Source organism: Leptonychotes weddellii, chromosome 8 (assembly GCF_054177405.1).
Source record: "Leptonychotes weddellii isolate Sample4059 chromosome 8, ASM5417740v2, whole genome shotgun sequence".
Classification (NCBI taxonomy): Eukaryota; Metazoa; Chordata; class Mammalia; order Carnivora; family Phocidae; genus Leptonychotes; species Leptonychotes weddellii.
The window spans coordinates 19,828,164-19,849,837 of NC_138376.1; the positions used below are offsets into that span (position 1 = coordinate 19,828,164).

Consider the following 21,674-nt stretch of genomic DNA (forward strand, 5'->3'; position numbering starts at 1 on the left):
ATAACATTGCCTTTCAAAATAAAGTAAAAAATTTTGAGCTGGCAAGAGAAAATATTAATTAGAGGTGGTACAAAGATAGCCAAGGCGAAGGTGGTCTGGGATATCCAACAGGCGGGATGCACTGGGCTGGTGGCCCCCTGCCCAAGCCAGGCCCTGGTCGGCCCCGTGATCCTGCTCCCTTGTGTCCCCACTCTGGGCGGCGCCGTGCCCCTCCGCAGCGGGCTCTGACCGTGGACGTTAACCATGTGTGCTCGTGCTCTCCCGTAGGTGCGGCGGGCTGGGGCTGGTGCTGGCTAGCGCGGGCTTCGGCATGCTGACAGCGCCCATCATCGATCTGCACAACCAGAAAGGCTACTTCCTGCACCACATCATTTTTGCCTGCTGCACGCTCATCTGCATCATCTGCATCCTCCTGCTGCCTGAGAGCAGGAACCAGAACCTGCCCGAGAACATCTCTAACGGGGAGCACTACACTCGGCAGCCGCTCCTGCCGCATAAGAAGGGGGAGCAGCCCCTCTTGCTCACCAACGCCGAGCTCAAGGACTACTCCGGCCTCCACGACGCGGCCACCGCAGGGGACGGGCTGCCCGAGAACGCCACAGCCAACGGCATGAAGTCCATGTAGCTCTGGGCACGGCCTTCCCTGAAGGGGGCACTGTGGGCTCCAGGGGCTTGGGGGCTGTTTGGGCACAGGTTTACAGACCAGGGACCGAACACGTGGCTGAGGGGGGGGGGCAGGAAAACCCAATTCTGCTGCTGATGCCACGGATCGCAAGACTGTCAACTGGTGTGGGGAAATTCTGTCTTTCCAAAACTCTAAGGATCGTGTGTGTGAGGAAGCAAACTCTTTGAAAATAACCCTTCAGACTTTCTTTTCTGCCATGAAATGTTTGTATTTATTTTGGTCATTTTTACGAGAAGCACTTTATTCCCTTTCCTCTAACTGATCTCGAAACAGAACCACCTCCTTCGGAAGAGGGACACGGTTGCCGAGGAGGACGCCGTAAGTAGCCAGCGCAGCGGCCCTGGAGGTCACACACCACCCTCATCCAGCACCCCGCACTGGAGCCAGGGGCCCCTCCCTCTGGGCCCGCGCCCCCCAAGGCCGCCTGCCTGTGTGTGGACAGACTGACCTGTCGTGGAGTGTCTCCATGACCGCATTGTAGACAGAGTGAAATGTAAACGATTAGGTTTTTGCTAGAGAGTCTGTGTATGGTTTCTAAAGGGTTTTTGTGTGTGTGTGTGTTTGTGAGGTAAGAGCTTCTGTTCCATGCGTTGGGGGAAAGCAGCTCCCAAATATCATTAAAACCAGCTTAGTCTTTCCTTCGAGATCATCCTTTTGTACTTGATGCTGGAAGCTCCTTGGGGCAAAGTGTACACATTTCACCAGAAATCCTAAGTAACGGGTGGTACTAAGGCCACGGTCTGCCGACATTGGTTCGCCTGGCCGAGCTCATGACGAGCAAGGGTGTGGAGAGGTGAGGCACAGTAACGTCAGTAATGCTCCTTCCCAGGTTTAGCTCCAGCAAGAAAGTCCCCTCTGTCACACTCGGCTTCCTCGCCAGCACAGCCTGAACATGAGGCTACTTTCTGAACTGAAAACCAATAGGACACTAACTGACGCAGACCACTGAGGCAAACCCACAGGAGCGAGGGGTGCTCTCCCGGACGTGGCCCGTCACCCACATCTCGAGCACACGCCGCATAGAAATCACCAGCCTGGATGACTGTCAGCTCTCACTGACTTCATGCTGAGACGCTGCAAAGCCTGTGGGAGCCACTCCCCCACACAGCCCTGCCTTGGCCTGCTTCCTGCTTCCTGTCGCTTCTGTCAGCACAGAGCGGGGCTCAGGGCGAGCAGTGGGACTCTCACAGCTGAGTCCACCTGACCTCCGGCCTCTTCAAGCATCAAGACCAGTTGAGAGAAAGCAATAACTCACCAAAGTTCAACACCCACCCCGCCCCCGATAGCCAAGGGTTTTCATCGTGCTCCTCACTGCGTCCCCGACAGTGAAGGCTTCCTCCTGCCTTTCCAGGTCGGGCTTCCTGCGCCTGTCTGAGAGGCGCGTCACTTGGAGGGCCTCCGCAAGGCCACCCAGGGGGCCACGAACAAACAAGCTTCGTCGGCGCAGGCAGGCGCGGTCTTGTAGCAACACAGGCACCCGGTTTTTTGGACAGCCTGGTTTCTTTCTAGAATTGTCCACCTCCGCACTTTGTGACACATGTCTTTGCTGTGAGCCGTGTTCTTCCAGGGAGCTTGTGGTCTCGAGTCCATGAAGCAATTAGGGGACTTCCATTGGACAGCGGCTAGAACTCAAAAGGGCCAGAAAAGAGGTTGACGTAACTTCCCTTTCATCCCCGTCCAGCTTTCCACCCGGTCTGTTCTCAGTCCACCCACCACCCTCCCCCAAAACCGCCAGACCCCAGTACGAGCCCGCTGGCTTGCTACAAACACTGTGAGGTGAGCCAACTCGCAGGGAGTAAACCGCACCGTCTCCTCACCAATGCCTGGGACGGAAGATGCCCGGCGGGCCCTCCCCAGCACCACCCGCTCCAAGCCCAGCTCACCCACACCTCCCTTCATTGCTTTTAAGTCACTTTGTTCCACGTTTCAATGTTAGTCTGCATTCCCCTCAATCTGAGATCTTTCTTTCCATCTCTGCAGCCTTCACGTGCCAAACTTTGCCTTTTTTAGAGTACTTACTACAAAGCCCCCGGGCGGCAGGACCCAGTCAGCCCAGGACAGGACCTGCGCAGCGGCCGGGCCACCGGGGGGGGCGGGGGGGGAGACACTTGGGAAGGAGCCGGCGAGGGCCCCGAGGCCGCACCCAGCCGGGTGTCTGTCTGCGTCCCTCATCCCGGCGCCAGGACGGCCCGCTTGCTGTCTTCCAGGACTTGGGCGCCTTCCCTCGCTGGCCGCATGGACCTTCGTGGAGCTTCTGTGAGAACCGTCCTGAAGCTGGCGCGAGCCACCGCTAATCTCTAGCCAGGAGGGCAGAAGCGAGGCATGGCACAGACAAGGTCCTGTTCCTCAGTCTCTGATCTCCATGTGACGGGACAACTGTGAAGACCAGTCCAGTGGAGACAGCAGTCAGCACTGTCACTTCAGTGATCTGGACTAGAAGAGAAGCTGGCTATGGGGACCAAAGTCTAGCAGATGTGAACACGGCTGACTTGCCAACAATCCGTGATGTCCCGGCAAAGAGGTCCCACAGCTCTTCTCTGGTGGCAGCCGCGGGGTTAGGCTGAGCTGCTCTCTTGCTGGTTGGGCTCCGGGACACCGGAAGCTCTTAAGGAACGCCTTTATGAGATCAGGACGAAGCAGGAAAGCTTCCGTGCGGGCTGAGCTCATGGACATCCCGTACCTTGTGAGCAAGGCAAGAGGGGCCGTCTGCGCGGGAGGGAGCTGTGGGCCCCCCTGGCGCGGGGTCAGCGGTGCGTGGACTCCTCGGTCCTGCTGCCTCCGTGCTTAGTGAGGGAACACTTCTCAGGCACCTGCTACTTCAAGTCTGCCTTCCCCACCGCCTCCACCCCACCCCCTGCTCCCGGGGGAGACATCCCCAGCTCCAGCTTCCTCCGCCGCCCACTCCTGCATCCTGCTAGCCTATCAGGGAGCTGTGATCCCCTTCCAATAAAAGTTATGCACAAATGTGAACACCTGAGACAGGGCTGGATATTTCTTCATTTTGTTTTTCTCCAGAAGTCAACAGTAACACCACATCCCCTAAACGGTAGCGCCCCAGACAAATAGGAAACAGTTTTAAATGCTTTGTCTTCTAAAAGAGTAGAATCCCTTGCAACCAGGGGAAGGGGGCTGGTAGGTTGGTTTGGCCACACAACAGAAAGAGAGCAAAACTAAACCTCATAAAGGAAGTAATTGCACTCAAACATTACCACTTCCTAGAGCCAAACAAGAAATGACTGAAGTGCCATTAAGTGACCCATGTGACCATCGCATCGCCCGCCCCTGGGGGCCCGCGGGCACACACATGTGCTGGGGGAGCCCACACTTCAACTCTTTTAAAGAACACCTCACTTTAATGTATTGTGTGTTTTGGAAAAGCAGTACAGTGTGTTATGTCTAGTGGGGAATACTTCCCTCCCTCTGTCCTTTCTGCAACCCCCACACATTTGAGGTTTCTATGTAAGAACCGTGTTACTGTACATGTCGACCGGGATTACTCTGGAGGTGCTCATTCATAGCACAAGCCTAAATCGAGTTCTGAACTGTCGTTCAAAGCTAAACGTCTGCATGATGTCACATCTGTTGTACCTTTGGGGAAAATTTGTATGTAAATGTACAGAAATAAAAAATGTTGCCCCATTAACAAATTTCCACTGGAATGTCTTCCCTACCTCATCTGATGGTATCCAATGAAGGGCATTTCATGACCATTGACTACAAGTAATAAAAACTCTACCTGTTTATGCAGCTCTCACTGTCCCTACTTTAGCGCCTCTGTAAACCGAGTCTTGGCTCTCACCCTGAGGGGACAGCAGGTGGCCTCTCACCTCGCTTGCAGGGTCCCAGTCTTAAAGGCAAGTAGAGGCAGAGATTGGATTGCATGCAAACTGTTCCCTTGGTGATGTTCTCAGACCACCTGAGAAGCGGGGGCCATCAGCAAACTGAAGAGTTCTTTTCTTGTGTGTATTGACGTCCTGCTAACCCATGGCCTGACGGTTCCTAGAGAGGTCAAGAAAGGACTCTCTTACACTGTGATTCTGAGAGGAAGTTCTGATAACCCAAAACTCTTCTTTAATGTAGTATTTTTTAACAAGAAAACACTATTTCTTTAATAAAGTATTTATACCAAACTCTTCTCTCCATAGCCCTGATTGTGTGTTACTTACTCTTCTTAGAGAGGTGCCCACTGTGCTTCCAAGCTACAATTGTGGTGGCCGCGGCCTCGGAGGTTAGCACAGGAAATCTGCAAAGGAGGCAAGCTTCTGGAACCCCAGACCTGCTCTTCTCAAGTGCCTTTATGTCTTGGCCAGAGTGTAACCACCCCTGGCTGCCTAACCACGGGCTCAATACGAGACTTTTGCCACTGCATGGACCCCATTACAGGGCCCTAAACAATCCGCCTCCAGCAACAAAAGGGGTCCAGATGGACCTTGAAGATTAGGAAGTTCTTTGCCAGTGGTCCTCAACCTCGCCTGTACTGAGCAACACGTGGGGAGCTTTTCAGATCTGCCAAAGCCTGGGCCCCAGGCCCTCTGAGTCTCTGGGGAAGGGCCAGGCACAGGCAATCTGTGAAGGCCACCCCCAGGGATTCGAATGTGAAGGCCACCCCCAGGGATTCGAATGTGAAGCCAGAGTTAGGAGCCACTAGCCCACGACATACTGGCTTTTGGAAAAGGGTGTGAAAGAAAATGTGTAGCATGTGGAACTAGTGAGACTGGAATCCACTACATGTGGCGGGCAGGAAAAGGCTAAGGATTAAAGGTAACCAAAGCAGGTGCTTGGGACTTTGGAGAAAAGAAGGACAATGATAGCAAGAAGAGCCAGGAGGAGCTAAAGCATTTGGATCCATAACAATGAAGTAGATAAATAGCACAACTGACATCTGAATTGCCATGCCCCTTACTCGATCATGCGAAGCATGCATATATATCTAGTCCTAACGATAACCCAGCAAGGGAGAGCTTATTCCCAATTTACAGATGAGGAAACAGGGCCCAGGGGAGTTAGAGATTCACCAAGTCCAGAAATCCAGTGAGCCAGTCCAAGGGAGAACACAGCAGGAACTGCGGTGAGCAGCCGTGCCGGGGAAGGGCTTGCCCGGAAGGGGACGGGAAGGAGCTAACCTGACATGTATTTTATAAAGACTTACTACCTTAATTCTAATGAGTGTACACGGCAGGGTCATGACTAATGTACCTCTTTCCTAGATTATCAGGTTAGCCCTCTGCAGTCCCAACAATATCCCATTTTAACCCCTGTTCCCTATTCCTGAGTGGCCACACACGCACTCTTGCCTGCCATTTGGCTCTTCTTCCCCAGGCAGATCGATTGCAGCTTTTTGGCCCACACTCTGGTGAGCGGAAGAAGGAAAGTTAGATGAAGATTTGAAAACAAAACGTAAACACATTAACCTAATGACAAACAGTGAAATTCAATCCATTTATTTCAATGTACATTGTACATAAGTTACAAATCCTCACTTCTGCCACTCTGCTAGAACTTTTCCGGAAAAGCCTCCATTTCTTCCTTGATCCTGTTTTCTACCAGTAATGCGAAGTTACTGTCTGTGTTTTGAAGGTTATAGCTGACAAACACCTGTTTGTTGGTCTTCCTGGCTAAAAAGAAAACACATTGGCACAGACGTGACTGAAATGCCTGGAGGTTGTGTGCGCTTCACACATCCCTGATAGCAGAACCATGCCTGGGAAGAGAATGGGGTCGTAGGGAGAGAAGAAGGTTCTGGTTTTTAATGCTCCTCCAGGCGGCGGCTGCAAGTGCGGTCACGCAGACCCCTCCCCGCCTCACTGTCCACAACACTCGTTCTGCGAGTGTGGCCCCAGTCAGCAGCAGCGCCTGGGAGCTTGTCAGAGATGCAGATTCCCAGGCTCCACCCCAGACCAACTGAGCCAGAGATTCACAAGCGCTCCGGGGGATCCAAGCCCTGATGGCTGAGTACCACTGTTCTACCTGAAAAGTTGGTTTGCCTGTTTTGTTTTGTTTTTACTTTAAAATACAGACAATGATAAAGTAATTAAAATAAAATAATTAAGTTCCCCTTCAGTACCACCCTCTCTAGCAATTCCATTCCCTTCCCAGAGATAATCCTACGTGTCTGTACGGTTCCATTTACGTAACACACACACATACGTGTCCATGCATGTGAACAGACGCACAACCGTAGGGCTTTCAATTTGATGTTGAAGATACGTGTTAGCCCCTTTCTACAAACCCATCATAGTTGAAGAGTGCTCCTCCAACTACTAAAATCAAGCCCAGTCACATGCCCAGAGTCATAACACATATTGGGCAGTAAGCCTTAATTAAACCAGTTCAGTACCGACCACTCCAGTGCTGGGCCCCCTCCCTCGGCGTCCCCCCACACACGGGGCAAGTGCCAACTCCTACTCCCCGCAGACATCAGATGACCATGCCGGCCCTGTCACATGGGGAGGGGAGGGGAGGGGGGCTGGCACTGTCAAGTCACAGCCCGCTCAGCCTACTGTCGTCCAGTGGCAGGAAATTCCTTGTCCCCAGGGAGAGGCCACTCTGATTCCAATCACTCTACCTGCTAAGACAGGATCTTACAGGGAGCAAAACTGTGTCTGCCTGCACCGTCCACCCAGCAGCCCCAGCCCTGCCCTCCGGGGCTCACAGAGTAAGGGCGCCCCGTGCACACCAAAGCCCTCCAGTGCTTCTGGGCTTACTCTGGACCCACTAGATCTTCTCTTTTCCTACTTCCTTTCATTCTCCATATAGGATACTGTTTCAGGACACCTCTCTCTTCCCATCGCCCCTCTAGACAAGTGATGCATTTTCAACTGCAGGGTCCAGACCTAAGTGACTCGAGAGGACCAGCACAGGCCAGGGCGGCGTGATCCCAGCACCTGGGCATCAGCAGTCCCTCCGGCACTACCAGCAGCCACATCATACCGCTGACTTTCCCAGCCTTCTCCGCGTGCTTGTCCTTGCTGGGCAACAGCTAAGCGTTGCCAGGTTTGGCTGATACAGGCAGGAGACAACCCTTCATCAATATCTGAGTTTAGTAAGTTGGTGAAGACATATTTTTTTGTCTACGTTTATACAGATTATAATCAATCGATGTAAACCACACGAGAAAAATATTAATTAAAAAAATCATTTGCACAAAACTAAAAAAAAAAAAACCAACAAAATACAAAAAACGAAACAAAACAAAAAGCAAAGTAGTTTGTTGCACACAAAGTGCTACTAGGCTTCCATCACAAGGACACCTGTGAGCCCATCTTACTTTATTGGCATCAACTATTTATTCGTGATGCAGCAAACAAGCCCCCGCCAGCCTCCTCTAGCAGAACCCGTCTCCCACCCTGGGGCGATCCCCCCGGTTTCCTGGCTCTATAAGCATGAGCACGCCCGTGTCTCCCCCTGACCAGGCAGGGCATGATACGGTATGTCAGCCCTTCCACACCGGCCGACGCACATGAGGAGCAAAGGGCCATCTCGCCTTTCAACTCCTTTCACGTGGTTCAGAAAACAATAACATCATCAACGTAGGGAATGATAACACCCGGGACTCTGGGTGAAGGCTAAGCAGGAATACCCTGTATCTTTGCTGCAAATTTTCTGTAAATTTAAAATTACTTCCTATTAAGAAATTACCAAAGTAACTTACTAGTTGGGTAACCAGCGCACGCTAGTTCCCAGCCAGGTTTCTCTAACGCCGGGCTAAAGAAAAAGGCCAGCGGATGCTCCTATAACACCAGAGCCGCCCTCGGGGTCTGAGCCGTCCGCACGCAGGGAACTCAGAGCAGCAGGTCTAGAGGCACCCACCCTCACCCTGGCCACGACTCCCCTGTCCACCTCCACCGTGCGGCCACACTGCTCACGCGGGGGCTGCCCGGAGTGACTGGCAATATAAACGCCCACTGAGCAGGGATCAGGTTGGCCGAACGGTGGGCACCACTCAACTACCCGCCCCTCAACACCAGGGGCCGGGCCTCCCCCGCCTCACCCCCAGCGCCCGGCGCGTCCAGGGCACTGGCTGGGAGCACTGGTGCACATGAAGACCAAGGAGGAGACAGAGGCTGCCCCCACTGTCCCACGTCCCCAGGCGCCCTGCACATTGGCAGGGGCAGGACACAGCCGTCCTCACCTCAACTACCGAGCTATTTTCAGGAAGTATGTGTTCCAGGCGCAGGAAGACGGTGGAGCCTTCAACCTCCCGCTCTTGCTTACCACCATCTACACCACACTCGAGTCAGGCCTGCCTCCCCTCTGGCCAGCTCTGCATGACACCACATGGACACCGAAGGACAGTTCTCCTGCGCAGGCTCTGCCACATCACCAGGAGGCGACCCCGAGCCACTGCTGATGGGCACTGTGGGCATCACTCTCACTCTCCTCCCGGGAGGAGGTAACGTGCTTCCAAGAGGGAACTGAGTCACCCTGTCACTCACCGGCCTGGAGAGCAGGCCGTGGGAGCCCCTCGAGAACATGCCAGCTGAGATAGTGGTCAGGGTCATGGACAGAGACAAGCCCTCCTTAAAGAAGACCCAACATACAAAGGTCTATGCTTCTCTCTCAGTATAAGGATGCTTTCCTTCTCCAGGGCCTGGGCCTCGCGGGTCCCTGCAACAGCGACTCCCCATCTGGCTGCTCGTGCAGCAGCAGCCGCGGGTACATACCTAAGCGCTGCGCAAGGCCAGCGGAGGTGGTGTCGGAAGTGTCTCCGAGGAGGGAGGTAGACACGGGGATGGAATCCTAAAAGGGAAACAAAGAACACATGCTGCTTTTCCATCGGCCAAGCTTCTGTGGCTTCGGATTCCTCCTGCGGGTGGCAGTGGCAGGTTCTGGGAGGTTGGACACATTTACCGAGAGAGGGAAGCCCCGGCATCTGTGTGGACAGCCAGGTGGGCTGACGCTCTGCTGCACGTGAGGTCAGACAGCTGGGACAGACGAAGAGCAGTCACGGAAACTGGCATCACAGTGCTGTTAGCAAGTTCTAAGACTTATTTTACATAAAAGGCTTGCTTCAGTGTTGGAAACCCCAAAGCATGCTGAAAGACCACATTATAACCAAGAGGGAAGCCAACAAGACCATTAAGGGTACAGCAGGAAGAAAGCTAATCCCAGAGTCTAGGTGCCAAGTGCCCCTGGGTCCCTCTCACCCCCAAGTTAGCCATGAGCCCAGACGGCAGGATGCCTATCTCCTCATCTGGGCCTGTTAAGAGAACACACAGCTCCATTCCCCTGAAGGTGTCTGGGTTCTGCAAGCTCAACAAGGGCCCTTGGGCACCAGCCATCAGTGTCCAAATAAGGAAAATAGGAACGTCAGAGTATGTTTGACCAATCCTCATTTCAGATAAGAAGCAGTAAAACTAAAAAAATAAATGTGGCCCTTTTGAAATATAGAAGAAATCTGACCTCCAATTACTATGGAAGTAATCCCCCTTACCATTAAAATTCCTAGCTGAAGAGAAAAAAACTCACTAACTTACAATATGGTCAAAATTACTTTTATCAAAATACTAGCCTTCTAAAACAAACAGCACTCAGTACTGAGTCAAGTACAGAACACTCAGTATAGAGACAAGATTTTTTTTTTTGCCTTTCTCTTTTTTTATTTATTTTTTTAATTTATATTTTAGTTAACACACAGTACGATACTGGTTTCAGGAGTAGAATTTAGTGATTCATCATTGACACCCAGTGCTCACCACAACAAGTGCCCCCCTTAATACCCATCACCCATCTAGCCCAACCCCCGCCGACCTCCCTCCGGCAACCCTCAGTTTGTTCTCGATCGTTAAGAGTCTCTTACGATTTGTTTCCTCTTCCCTTCCCCCCCTTTCCATAATGTATGTTCATCTGTTTTCTTTCGTAAATTCCACCCATGCATGAGATCATATGGTATTTTGTTTTTCTCTGACTTATTTCACTTAGCATAATACACTTGAGCTTCATCCACGTCATTGCAAATGGCAAGAGTTCATTCTTTTTTATGGCTGCATAATATTCCATTGTATGTATGTACCACATCTTCTTTATCCATTCATCCGTCAATGGACATTTGGGTTCTCCACAGTTTGGCTACTGTTGATGATGCTGCGATAAACATCAGGGGGCACATATCCCTTTGAACCTGTATTGTTAGTAGTATCTCTAGTAGTGCAATTGCTGGATCGGAGGGTAGCTCTGTTTTTAACTTTTTGAGGAACCTCCATACTGTTCTCCAGAGTGGCTGCACCAGTTTGCATTCCCACCAGCAGCTTAAGAGGGTTCCCCTTTCTCCACATCCTCGCCAATACCTGTTGCCTCTTGTCCTGTTAATTTTAGCCATTCTGACAGGTGTGAGGTGGTATCTCATCATGGTTTTGATTTGTATTTCCCTGATGATAAGTGACACTGAGCATCTTTTCACGTGTCTCTTAGCCATCTGGATATCTTCTTTGGACAAATGTCTATTCATGTATTCTGCCCATTTCTTGACTGGATTATTTTTTTGGGGGGCTGCTGAGTTTGATAAATTCTTTATAGATCTTGGATACTAACCCTTTATCAGATATGTCATTTGCAAATACCTTCTCCCAATCATAGGCTGCCTTTTAGTTTTGTTTCTTTTGCAGTGCAGCTTTTTATTTTGATGAAGTCCCAAAAGTTCATTTTTGCTTTTGTTTCACTTGCCTCCAGCAATGCATCTAGTAAGAAGTTGCTATGGCCGAGGTCAAGGAGGTTGCTGCCTGTGTTCTCCTCTAGGATGTTGATGGTTTCCTATCTCACATTTAGGTTTTGGTAGTCTGTAAATTTCTAGGAAACTGTCCATTTCTTCCAGATTGCCCAGTTTGTTGGCATATAATTTCTTCATAGTATTCTCTTACAATTGTTTGTATTTCCATGGTATTGGTTGTGATCTCTCCTCTTTCATTTTTGATCTTATCTATTTGGGTCCTTTCCTTTTTTGATAAGTCTGGCTAGGGGTTTATCAATTTTATAAATTCCTTCAAAGAACCAGCTCTTAGTTTTGTTAATCTCTTCTACTGGTTTTTTGTTTGTTTCTATATCATTTATTTCTGCTCTAATCTTTATGATCTCCCTTCTTCTGCTGGCTTTAGGCTTTATTTGCTCTTCCTTTTCTAGGTCCTTTAGGTGTAAGGTTAAATTGTGTATTTAAAACTTTTCTTGCTTCTTAAGGTAGACCTGTATTACAATATACTTCCCTCTTAGAACTGCCTTTGCTGCATCCCAAAGGTTTTAGACTGTCATGTTTTGATTTTCATTTGCTTCCATGTATTTTTTTTTTAATTACTTAATTTCCTGGTTAACCCATTCATCCTTTAGTAGGATGCTCTTTAGACTCCATGTATTTGAGGTCTTTCCAAATTTTTTCTTGTGGTTGACTTCAAGTTTCAGAGAGTTGTGGTCTGAAAATATGCATGGTATGACCTCAATCTTTTTTGTACTTGTTGAGGGCTGATTTGTGACCCAGTATGTGATCTATTCTGGAGAATGTTCCATGTGCACTCAAAAAGAATGTGTATTCTGCTGCTTTAGGATGAAACGTTCTGAATATATCCATTAAGTCCATCTGGTCCAGTGTGTCATTCAAAACAACTGTTTCCTTGTTGATTTCTGCTTAGATGATTTGCCCATTGCTGTGAATGGGGTGTTAAAAGTCCCCTACTATTACTGTATTATTATCAATGAGCTTATATTTATTATTAATTGATTTGTATATTTGGGTGCTCCCAAGTTGGGGGCATAAATATTTACAATTGTTAGATCTTGTTGATGGATAGACCCCTTAATTATGATATAATGCTCTTTTTCTCTCTTGATATAGTATGGCTACCCCGGCTTTCTTTTGACATCCATTAGCATGACAGATGGTTCTCCATCCCCTCACTTTCAATTTGCAGGTGTCTTTAGGTTTAAAATGAGTGTCTTATAGGCAACATATAGATGGATCTTGTTTTGTTCTGTTGTGTTTTGTTTTTTATCCATTCTCATACCCTATGTCTTTTGATTGGAGCATTTAGTCCATTTACATTCAGAGTGATTATTGAAAGATATGAATTTAGTGCCATTGTGTTACCTAAAGAGTTGATGTTTCTGGTGATGTTCTCTGGTCCTTTCTAATCTTTGTTGCCTTTGGTCTTTTTTTCTCCACTTGAAGAGTCCCCCTTAAAATTTCTTGCAGGGCTTGTTCAGTTGTCACAAACTCCTTTAGTTTTTGTCTGGGAAACTCTCTCTCCTATTCTGAGTGACAGCTTTGCTGGATAGATTTCTTGGCTGAATATTTTTCCCATTTAGCACGTTGAAGATATCCTACCACTCTCTTCTGGCCTACCAAGTTTCTGTGGACAGATCTGCTGCAAATCTGATCTGTTTTCCTTTGTAAGTTAAGGACTTTTTTTCCCTTTGCTGCTTTCAGGATTCTTTCCTTGTCTGTGTATTTTGTGAGTCTGACTATGCTATGCCTTGCTGATGGTCAGCTTTTGTTGAATTTAATGGGAGTTCTCTGTGCTTCTTGCATTTTGATGTCTGTGTTCTTCCCCAGTTTAGGGAATTGCAGATATAATTTGTTTGAATAAACCTTCTGCCTCTTTTTCTCTCTCTACATCTTATGGGACTCCCATGACACGAATGTTAATACGTTTTAATAAGTCGCTGACTTCCCTAAGCTACCTTTGTGTTCCATTACCTTTCTTTCCCTCTTCTTTTTAGCTTCATTATTTTCCATAATTTTATCTTCTATATCACTGATTTGCTCCTCTGCTTCATCCATCCTCATTTTTATGGCCTCCTTTGGTGTTTGCTTCTTGGTTATAGCATTTTTTAATTTCGGCCTGACTAGATTTTAGTTCTTTTATCTCTGCAATAAGGGATTCTCTTGTGTCTTTTATGCTTTCTTCAAGCCCAGCTAGTATCCTTATGATTACTATTTTAAATTCTAGTTCAGACATCTTACTTATATCTGTATTGATGAAATCCCTGTCCATGGGTTCTACTTCTTGTTCTTTTGGGGTGAATTCCTGCATCTTGTCATTTTGTCCAGAAAAGAAGACAGAAAAAACAAACAAAGAAAAAAAAAAAAACAAAGAAAAAATACCCAAAAAAGTAATCTTGGGTGTGTTTTAGTCTGCTTGTTAAAAGAATCTAGATCCAAAACTTTAAAAATAAAGAAGTAAAATAAAATAAAATGAAAATAAACAAAAACATAAAAAATAAAAAAATATTTAAATATATATGTTAAAAAATAATAATAAAGGAACAGAAAAAAGAAAATAAATGAATAATAAAAAAACAAAGCATAAAAGTAAAAAGGAAGCTAGATCCTATTTCCCCTAGAGCTGAAGCTTTGCAGCACTCTATGATTAGTAGACTTGGTACCAGCCCGTTGTTTGTGCTGGTCTTCTGAGGGGAGGGGCCTGCTGGGCTGATTCTCAGGTGGCTGACCCTAGTGGAAATGGGCCTCCTGGGCGCAGGGGAACAGGGCTTGGTGTAAGCGGACCAGCCTCCACTAGGTGGTGCATCTTGCTCCCTGAAGGCTTTCCGTGCTGATGGGCAGGATGAACATGGTGGCAACCCATGCACTAGCCCTGGAGCTGACGGTTCACAACCCTACTCTTCACTGAGCCTTCACGGAAGAGCAACCAATCACCCCTCATGTTCCCAGTTTCCATCAGAACCCTGCACTCACCCTGCCTGTATCCAAGCTTTTTTATCTCAGGCACATGACTTAGTTTCAAGACTCCAAATTTTAGGGACTCCCATGGCATTGACCCACACTGTTCCTCTGGGGGAGGGTCTCCCCACACTTTTGCAGTTTGCTGCCCATCCCAGGAAAGCAGTCTCACCACCGCACAGCAGTTCGCAGTTTATAGCAAAACTGAGCAGAAAGCCGGAACCAAGACCTGCTGCTCTCAGCCAGCATCCCCACTCCTCTGCCTGGGAACAGCACAGCACCTTGGCACCACCCATTCTTCTTGCAACCCAGGGAATCCTCAGACCACCCTGTCACTCTGCCCTGCTTCACCACCTGAGCACCTTTTAGCCAGGGACGTGCCCCACAGTAGCAGACTTCTAAAAGTTCAGATTTTGCACTCTGCTGCTTAAATACTTTGTGGCAACCTCTGAAAGCAGGGTCCCTCCCCGCCTCTGTACCCAGTTATATCTCCCCAAGTCAACTTTCCACACCTCCTACCTTCCAAAAGGTGGTCGCTTTTCTACTTGTAGACTTAAAGTTTTTGCTCTCTCAGACCTCAGACTGATTTCTTGGGTGTTCAGAATGATTTGATAACTAGCTGTGTTCAAGGGACAAGACAAGCCCCTATTCCTCTACCATCTTAACTCTTCCCTGCCAGGAGGCAAGATTTTTAGAGCAACAAGCATGTGCCACCAGAGGCTCTGGGGTGGGCACCCCTCCCCCCACACTGTCCAGGTAAAGACAGGTAAACTGAATAAACACCTACTATGTGCCAGATACTGTGAGCAGGGCACAGATCAGTGACTGCTCCTTGTCTCCTAGTGGTTCAAAGTCACTTCAAAAGGAGAAAGACCTTGTTCAGGTCTATAAGAGATGATCAAAAAAATACAGGATAAGAATGAAAGCATTTACTGCAAGCTTTTTTGCTGAAAAGATAACAAAAACATGAACTCAATTAATGAATTTGCTGTTTACAAGTTTCAAGTTCAATATTCAGCTACGTGCTAACAGTATTTACAGTTAAACTTTTAGAAACAGAAAATCTACTTTAAAGTGATCGTTTCCCAACAAAAACAAAACTAAAAACCTTATATTGTTACCCTTAGTACTTCATTATTTCCAAAATCTTACTATACCCAGCTGGTCTCCGAGGCACACACATGCTTAGACAGTTTTACTATGGCTGGAGCACCACTGTCCACTCCAAGTGGGCCCAACACGTCCTACATCATCTGAGCACGTAGGGCCCCTATATCATCCTTGTTCTAAAGCCGGTCAGTGCCACAGACAGACCACATGATGCAAGGTAGGCCAGCTGGAGGAGCAGCAGAATGGTATGGTTTTGTTCTATATGGTCTTGTCTTACATGTGGAGGTCGAGGGGCAAGGGAGGAGGGGGAGATGTCACAGACCCTTTGGTGCCACTCTCCACACATGGGCCAAAAACCTTTTTCTGGGAAGGGCCAGAGGATAAATCGTTTAGTTTTTATGGACTACAAGGTCCAGTTTTAACTGTTCACCTCTGCCATCCAAATACAAAACCTGCGACAGACATTACTGAATGGATGGGCAGAACTATGTTCCAGTAAAACTTGGTTACAAAAGTAGAAGGCAGGCCAGCCCCTAAGCCATGGTTTGCCAAGCCCTGTTCCACAGGAATCTTGTTTCCTGCTTTAAGCTATGGTCTACACCTCTTCTCTCCAGCTGGAGAGTGGGTGCCCTGCTGCAGGAAGACAATGTACAAGTATACAGTGTGACCAATGAATAGGACTGAACTTCTGACAGGTCTGGTAACTGAGACTGGCCCCTTTTCCTCTCCCTACCTGCTCTTGATAGAGTGTGAGCTTCCAGATGAGGAAATATACCCTACTAGGAGCTATGACTACCAAATGGTCTGACTGCCAAAGTGCACCAAAGCAGCGCACGGGAGGAATCCTGAAACTGATTCAAGGAAGCAATGCCTGGTCTTACCAATCAGTAGTCCTGTGCCCTATGTGACCCACAGCCTTACCCACTGTCTATGACTACAGCCTAAGGACTAGGAAAGAAAGAAGGTGAGGTGGCTCCAGGGCATCACAACCTCCAAACACACAGCCCCACCCATCACCTCGTGCCCCCACAGGCCCTCACCTCTCCTCCAATGAAAGGAACTGCCACCTGCCCAAAGGCCCAGCTGCTAGTACCCACCAGAAAAGAAATAAAAGAAAACCCACCCAGGAAAAGAAGAGCAAGAAGGGAAAGGGCAGAGAGGGATACTGTGTGAGGACATCCAGAAGTCCCATTCAGAGGCTGTCTCCTTCCTGAAACTTTACCCAGATCCTGCCTGATGGCTCACTCCTCTGATTTCCTACCACCCCAAGGTCCCCTCGGAGATTACAGTCCTTACTGCTGCAGGTTACTGGTAGCCCTCCCTAGCAAACCTGGAGGTCCTTGAGGGAGGCCTCATTCATTCACTCAACAATTTAATGAGCAGCTTGTCAGGCACTAAGGTTACAAAGACTCATAAAACAGACAAACCTCACCACCACCACACCCACCACCACCAATACTGATAATTAATTGCAGAGGGAGCAACATCTGGGGACATGCCTATGTGCTAAAGCAGCCAGGAGTGGGCAGGAGGAGGGCGGGAGCAGGGGAGCTCTACCAGGTAACAGAGCCTAAAGAGTTCCTGTGAAGTCTCTGAACTGTGCTCTGAGGGTACCTCTTGAAAGATCTGGAGCAGAGGAATGACAATATCTGATTGCTGTCTGCTGCCCTGTAGAGAACTGGCCATAAGGCAGTGTTATGGGCTGAATCACGTCCTCCAAAAAGATAAGTGCACATCCTAACCCCTAGCACCTGTGAATGTAACTTTTTTTTTTTTTTAAGAAATAGGGTCTCTGCAGATGTAATTAAGCTGGAATTTAAGATGAGGTCATAATGGAATAGGGTGGTCCCTTAATTTATTATGACTGGTGTCTTTACAAGTAAAGACACAGAGAAAGACACACAGAAAAGGCCAGTGACATTGAGTGATGCTGCAAGCCAAGGAATGCCAAGGACTTCCAGCAACACCAGCTGATGGGAGAGGCATGGGAACGTTTCTCCCTCGGGGGGGGGGGGGGGCGAGGGGGAGGGCGGAGAGGGCCTGCGAACGCGGCCCTCCTTCCTCCAGAAGGACCAGACCTGCCGACACCTTGATTTCAGACTTCTGGCCTTCTGAACTGTGAGAGAATAAATCTTAGTTGGTTTAAGCCACCCAGCTTGTGGCACTTTGCCACAAGCATCTCTAAGAAATTAACACAGGCAGCAAAGGGGGGAATGAGGCAAGGAAAAGGAGATGCTGCAGGTTTGGCCCAGGGTGGCAGGCCTGAAAGAAGGTGATGGGTGTGTAGAGGCCGCTTTGAGGCAACCAACTTGGACAGTGGAAACCTGAGTACAGTAGAAGGACCCACAGTGCCCTCCAACCCTTAGCTGAATACAAACAGGCCCATTAGGCGACCCACCTAAGCCCTAGCTAACCAATGGGTTACTTACACCCCAAAACAGGTACCAAAAAAAGGAGGAACATTCCATATGTTCCCATACCTCCTCACCTTCCCCCTTATCTACAGTTCCCCAACACTGCCTCCTGGCAGACAGTCTCTCCCATGCTGTCCTTCCCGCTATGCATTCAATAACCTTCTGTATCCTTTGTTCTGTCTTGGGTGAATTCTTTCACTGACCCTGCCAACGGCCTCCACCTCATGGGGTCGCCCCACATGCTGGTTGGATTCCCCCCATGTTCTGATGGACCGCAGTGCCTACAGATTCACTGACACTCCCATGTGGAGAGTGGAAGACAGAGTAATCAAAGTTTGAATGGAGTTTCCACAACAGAGATGGGATGGCTGTGAAAGATGCAAGTCTGCGGGAAGAGGTTAAGAGTTCGGTCTTAAATATGTCTAGCGTGAGATGCCTATTAAACTTTCAGGCGGGAACACAGGAGTCCAAAATTCAGGAAAGAGGTCTGTACTAGAAACAAAGAAAATTCGGTGTGGCCAATACAGGGAAGGTATGAAAACTAAGAGGTGGATGCCATCCCCCAGGGCAGGAGTGTGACCAGAAACCCAGAGGTCCCACGATAGCGCCCCACTGAATATCCAACTACAGAGAGGGGCTAGGAGAGCCAGCAGTGGGGCGCCCGCCTTAAAGGTAGAGGAGGTGGGGAGAGGCGGGGCTCGCCTGGGGGCCCACGCGCCGGTCGGACCGCACCCCGTTTCCCTCGGGTGGTGCAGGTCCGGACCGGACCCCGGTTCCCTAAGACACCACAGTAAGAGTTCCGGGGAGCCCCCAGGCCCCTGGGCCCAGGAAAGACCTGAGGGCCACGCGCACGCACCTAGGGGGCCGGAACCCCCTCTGGTACCCCACTTGCGCCGGGACGCTCGGTTACCCTCAGTCCCAGCCCCCGCCCCCACACCGGCCCGCTCCCTTGGGCCTCCACCCCCCACGCCTGCCCGGCCTCCCCCGCCGCGCCCCCCGCCCTCTCCCCCCCACCTCAGCCCCGGGCCCCCTTCAGGACCTCCCCGACCGCGTTCGCCGGCCCTCTCCGCCCTCTCCTTCGCCCCGCCCCGACCTGCACTCACGTAGCGGTTGCACATGGCCACGGCGAGGTTGCGCAGGTGCGGCGTGGCTCCCACCCACAGGAAGAGCGAGTCCGTCAGCCGCATGACATGGAAGTGGACGAGCTGCTCCCACAGCCTCGCGCTGAAGTTGTGCAAGGAGACGTCCCCGCCCGCGGCGGCCCGCGGCCCCTCCATGCCGCCTGGCGGGCTCTGTCCCGCTAGCGCCGAGACTCCGGCTGCGCTACCGGCGCGGAGCCTGGCCAGACCCAAGCAAGCGAACGCCGAGAGGCCGAGCGCGCGCCTTCACTGTCGGTCCCGGGGCGCCGGCAGGGCGGGCCCGGGGAGGAGGAGGGGCTAGCCCGGGGCCGGGGCGGGGCCGGGGCGGGGCGGGTCCAGGAGTGGGCGGGGCCGGGCCTCTCGCTCTCGCGCCGTAGGCAGAGCGCAGACTGCGCGGTTCCCCTGCCTCTCCCAGCGCTGGGGTTTGCTGAAAACTTGCGGTCATCAGCGACAAGGGCAGGGCCGGCGTCAGGGGGCTAACCTCAGGGTGTCCAGGGCCGCCGGGCAGAACTCGCCCTCGCTTGTTCCCTCCCTCCTCCTTAGTGCTTGATAAGTAGCATTCATGTGCTGGCGCTAGCTGCAACGTCATCCCAGGGCGTGACTCGTAGCCCTTTGGAGACACTTTTTTTTTACTTTTTTTATTGTTATGTTAACCACCATACATTACGTCATTAGTTTTTGACGTAGTGTTCCGTGATTCATTGTTTGTGCATAACACCCAGTGCTCCGTGCAGAACGTGCCCTCTTTAATACCCATCACCAGGCTAACCCATCCTCCCACCCCCCTCCCCTCTAGAACCCTCAGTTTGTTTCTCAGAGTCCATCGTCTCTCATGGTTCGTGGAGACGATCACTTTAATTAGTTCCTTAAGCGCTCCTAGCGCAGCCACCTCCCATCACCTCGTCTTTGGTTTGGTTTACCAAAATCCTCCTCCTCTAGGAGCCCTGTACCTTCAGGGAAGCCTTGAATGCAGCTACCTTTGAGAAAGGCGGCGATATTGGAAGAAAGCCTCCCAAAAGTGTGACCACTAAAGTTGGCAGGAAGGCACTCTTGGACGCAGACCCCCTGAGGTTTGCAATCACATACAAGCCAGGGCCTTGGGCTGACTTTTAATCTTTCTGAGACTGTTTCCTCGTGGACAAAATAGAAATAAGAATAGGTACCTTTCAGAGGAGTGGAAAGGAGTAGGTGCCAGTATGTGGGAAGCACGGTTAATGGTGGCCATTATAACTAAGGGATCCTTTAATCTGAGTCACTGTGGGACACTGCAGAGTTGAAATAAGGAAGCCTTCAATATCAGAGAGAATGTTTGAGGTAAGAGCAAGCAGGATCCATTTTGTCAGGTTCTCTTACAACAGACCGTTGGGTTTTATGTCAGAACTATCACAGTCCTACTTTTTAAAGCTCTAATAGGTCTCAGTAGACAAAATTTAAATGTAAAAGGTTACATTTGTAACCATGTAAAATGTAAAAGGTTTGTTCTGTTTGCTAATTATCAATGATTCAATACAATAGTTAACTTTCAGGTCAATATTTTTAACAGCTATATTCAGGTATAATTGACATACAATAACTACACATCTAAAGTGTATAAATGGAAGTTTTGACACATGTATAACCCATGAAACCATGGCTACAATCAAGATAGAGAACATGTCCATTACCCCCAGAGGTTTCCTCAAGCCCCTTTATAACCTTTTCTGCTCCCCCCCCAGGCACTAATATGCATTTTGTCACTTCAGCTTAGTTTGGATTTTCTAGAGTTTTAGATAAATGGAATCTTAGAGTATGTACAATTTTTTTGTCTGCCTTTTCACTCATCATAATTACTTTGAGATCCGTCCATTGTTGTGTGTATCAATAGTTCACCCCTTTTTATTGCGGAGCGGTATTCCGTCGTTCGGCCGCACCACTATTTGTTTATTCCTTCACATGTTGATGTTCATTTGGGCTGTTTCCAGTTTGGGGCTATTACACTAAAGCGGCTACGCCTATGCTTTCATCTCTGGTAGATAAACACCTAAGAGTAGAATGGTTGTATCATATGGCAGTTGTATGTGTAATTTCTTTTTTCTTTTTTAAGATTTTATTTATTTATTTATTTATTTATTTGAGAGAGGGAGAGAGAAGAAGAGGGAAAAGGACAAGCAGACTCTGCACAGAGTGGGGAGCCCAAATGTGGGGCTCGATCCCAGGACCCTGAGATCATGACCTGAGCCAAAATCAAGGGTAGGACACTTAACCAACTGAGCCACCCAGGTGCCCCTGTATGTATAACTTTTAAAGAACCTGATGAACTGTTTTCTGTAGTGATTATACCATTACATTCCCATCAGTGTATGGAGTTCTGCGTCCTCCCCATCCCCATCAAACAGCAAGGACCATGTCAACTACTTGATATGGTCAAGCTTGTTCATTTTAACCATTCTAAGCGGTGTGTAGTGGTATCTCATTGTGGTTTTAATTGGCATTTCCTTATGTACTAGGAAATCTCAAAAAGATTTTTTTTAATTAAAAAATTAAAAAAAAAAGAAGATAGCAGGAAGGGAAGAATGAAAGGGGGGAAATCGGAGGGGGAGACGAACCATGAGAGCCTATGGACTCTGAGAAACAAACTGAGGGCTCTAGAGGGGAGAGGGGTGGGGGAATGGGTTAGCCTGGTG

General features: G+C 49.3%; 2 protein-coding genes across 7 annotated transcripts in view; one reads left to right on the top strand and one right to left on the bottom strand.

Annotated features, from left to right (window-relative positions):
- The window catches only part of SLC22A23 (solute carrier family 22 member 23), a 165,747-nt gene extending 164,424 nt beyond the window's left edge, over positions 1-1,323 (top strand). For 2 of the 3 annotated variants that reach the window (XM_081827761.1, XM_081827762.1), the window contains one exon: positions 268-1,323. In XM_081827761.1, coding sequence (XP_081683887.1) covers positions 268-625 — 358 coding nt within the window. In that variant the 3' untranslated portion in view covers positions 626-1,323. The remainder of the gene's footprint in view (positions 1-267) is intronic. The other variant, XM_081827763.1, reaches the window with a different exon arrangement.
- On the bottom strand, positions 838-19,294 carry PSMG4 (proteasome assembly chaperone 4). Of its 4 annotated transcripts, none has more exons than XR_014147579.1 (4): positions 18,976-19,294; positions 9,349-9,424; positions 4,513-4,684; positions 838-2,307 (listed from the first exon to the last, which is right to left on the bottom strand). XR_014147579.1 is itself a non-coding variant. In XM_031030588.2 (3 exons), exons 1-3 carry the CDS (start codon positions 19,147-19,149, stop codon positions 4,593-4,595), a joined length of 342 nt encoding a protein of 113 aa, XP_030886448.1. In that variant the 5' UTR covers positions 19,150-19,294; the 3' UTR covers positions 3,677-4,592. The 4 variants fall into 4 exon arrangements, 2 of the variants coding, with proteins under 2 accessions (XP_030886448.1, XP_006735757.1); XR_014147580.1 differs by having other exon boundaries at positions 838-2,313; XM_031030588.2 differs by lacking the exon at positions 838-2,307 and having other exon boundaries at positions 3,677-4,684.
- Between the last annotated feature and the right edge of the window lie 2,380 nt (positions 19,295-21,674).

What these genes read in the sequence shown, in the direction of transcription:
- PSMG4 (XM_006735694.3), bottom strand. Translation starts at nt 19,149, where the DNA reads ATGGAGGGGCCGCGGGCCGCCGCGGGCGGGGACGTCTCCTTGCACAAC. An exon ending in TGGCCATGTGCAACCGCTAC is followed by an intron (nt 9,425 to 18,975) that starts GTGAGTGCAGGT and finishes TTTCCCTTTTAG; the next exon opens with GATTCCATCCCCGTGTCTAC. An exon ending in TGGCCTTGCGCAGCGCTTAG is followed by an intron (nt 6,301 to 9,348) that starts GTATGTACCCGC and finishes TTTTCTTTTTAG; the next exon opens with CCAGGAAGACCAACAAACAG.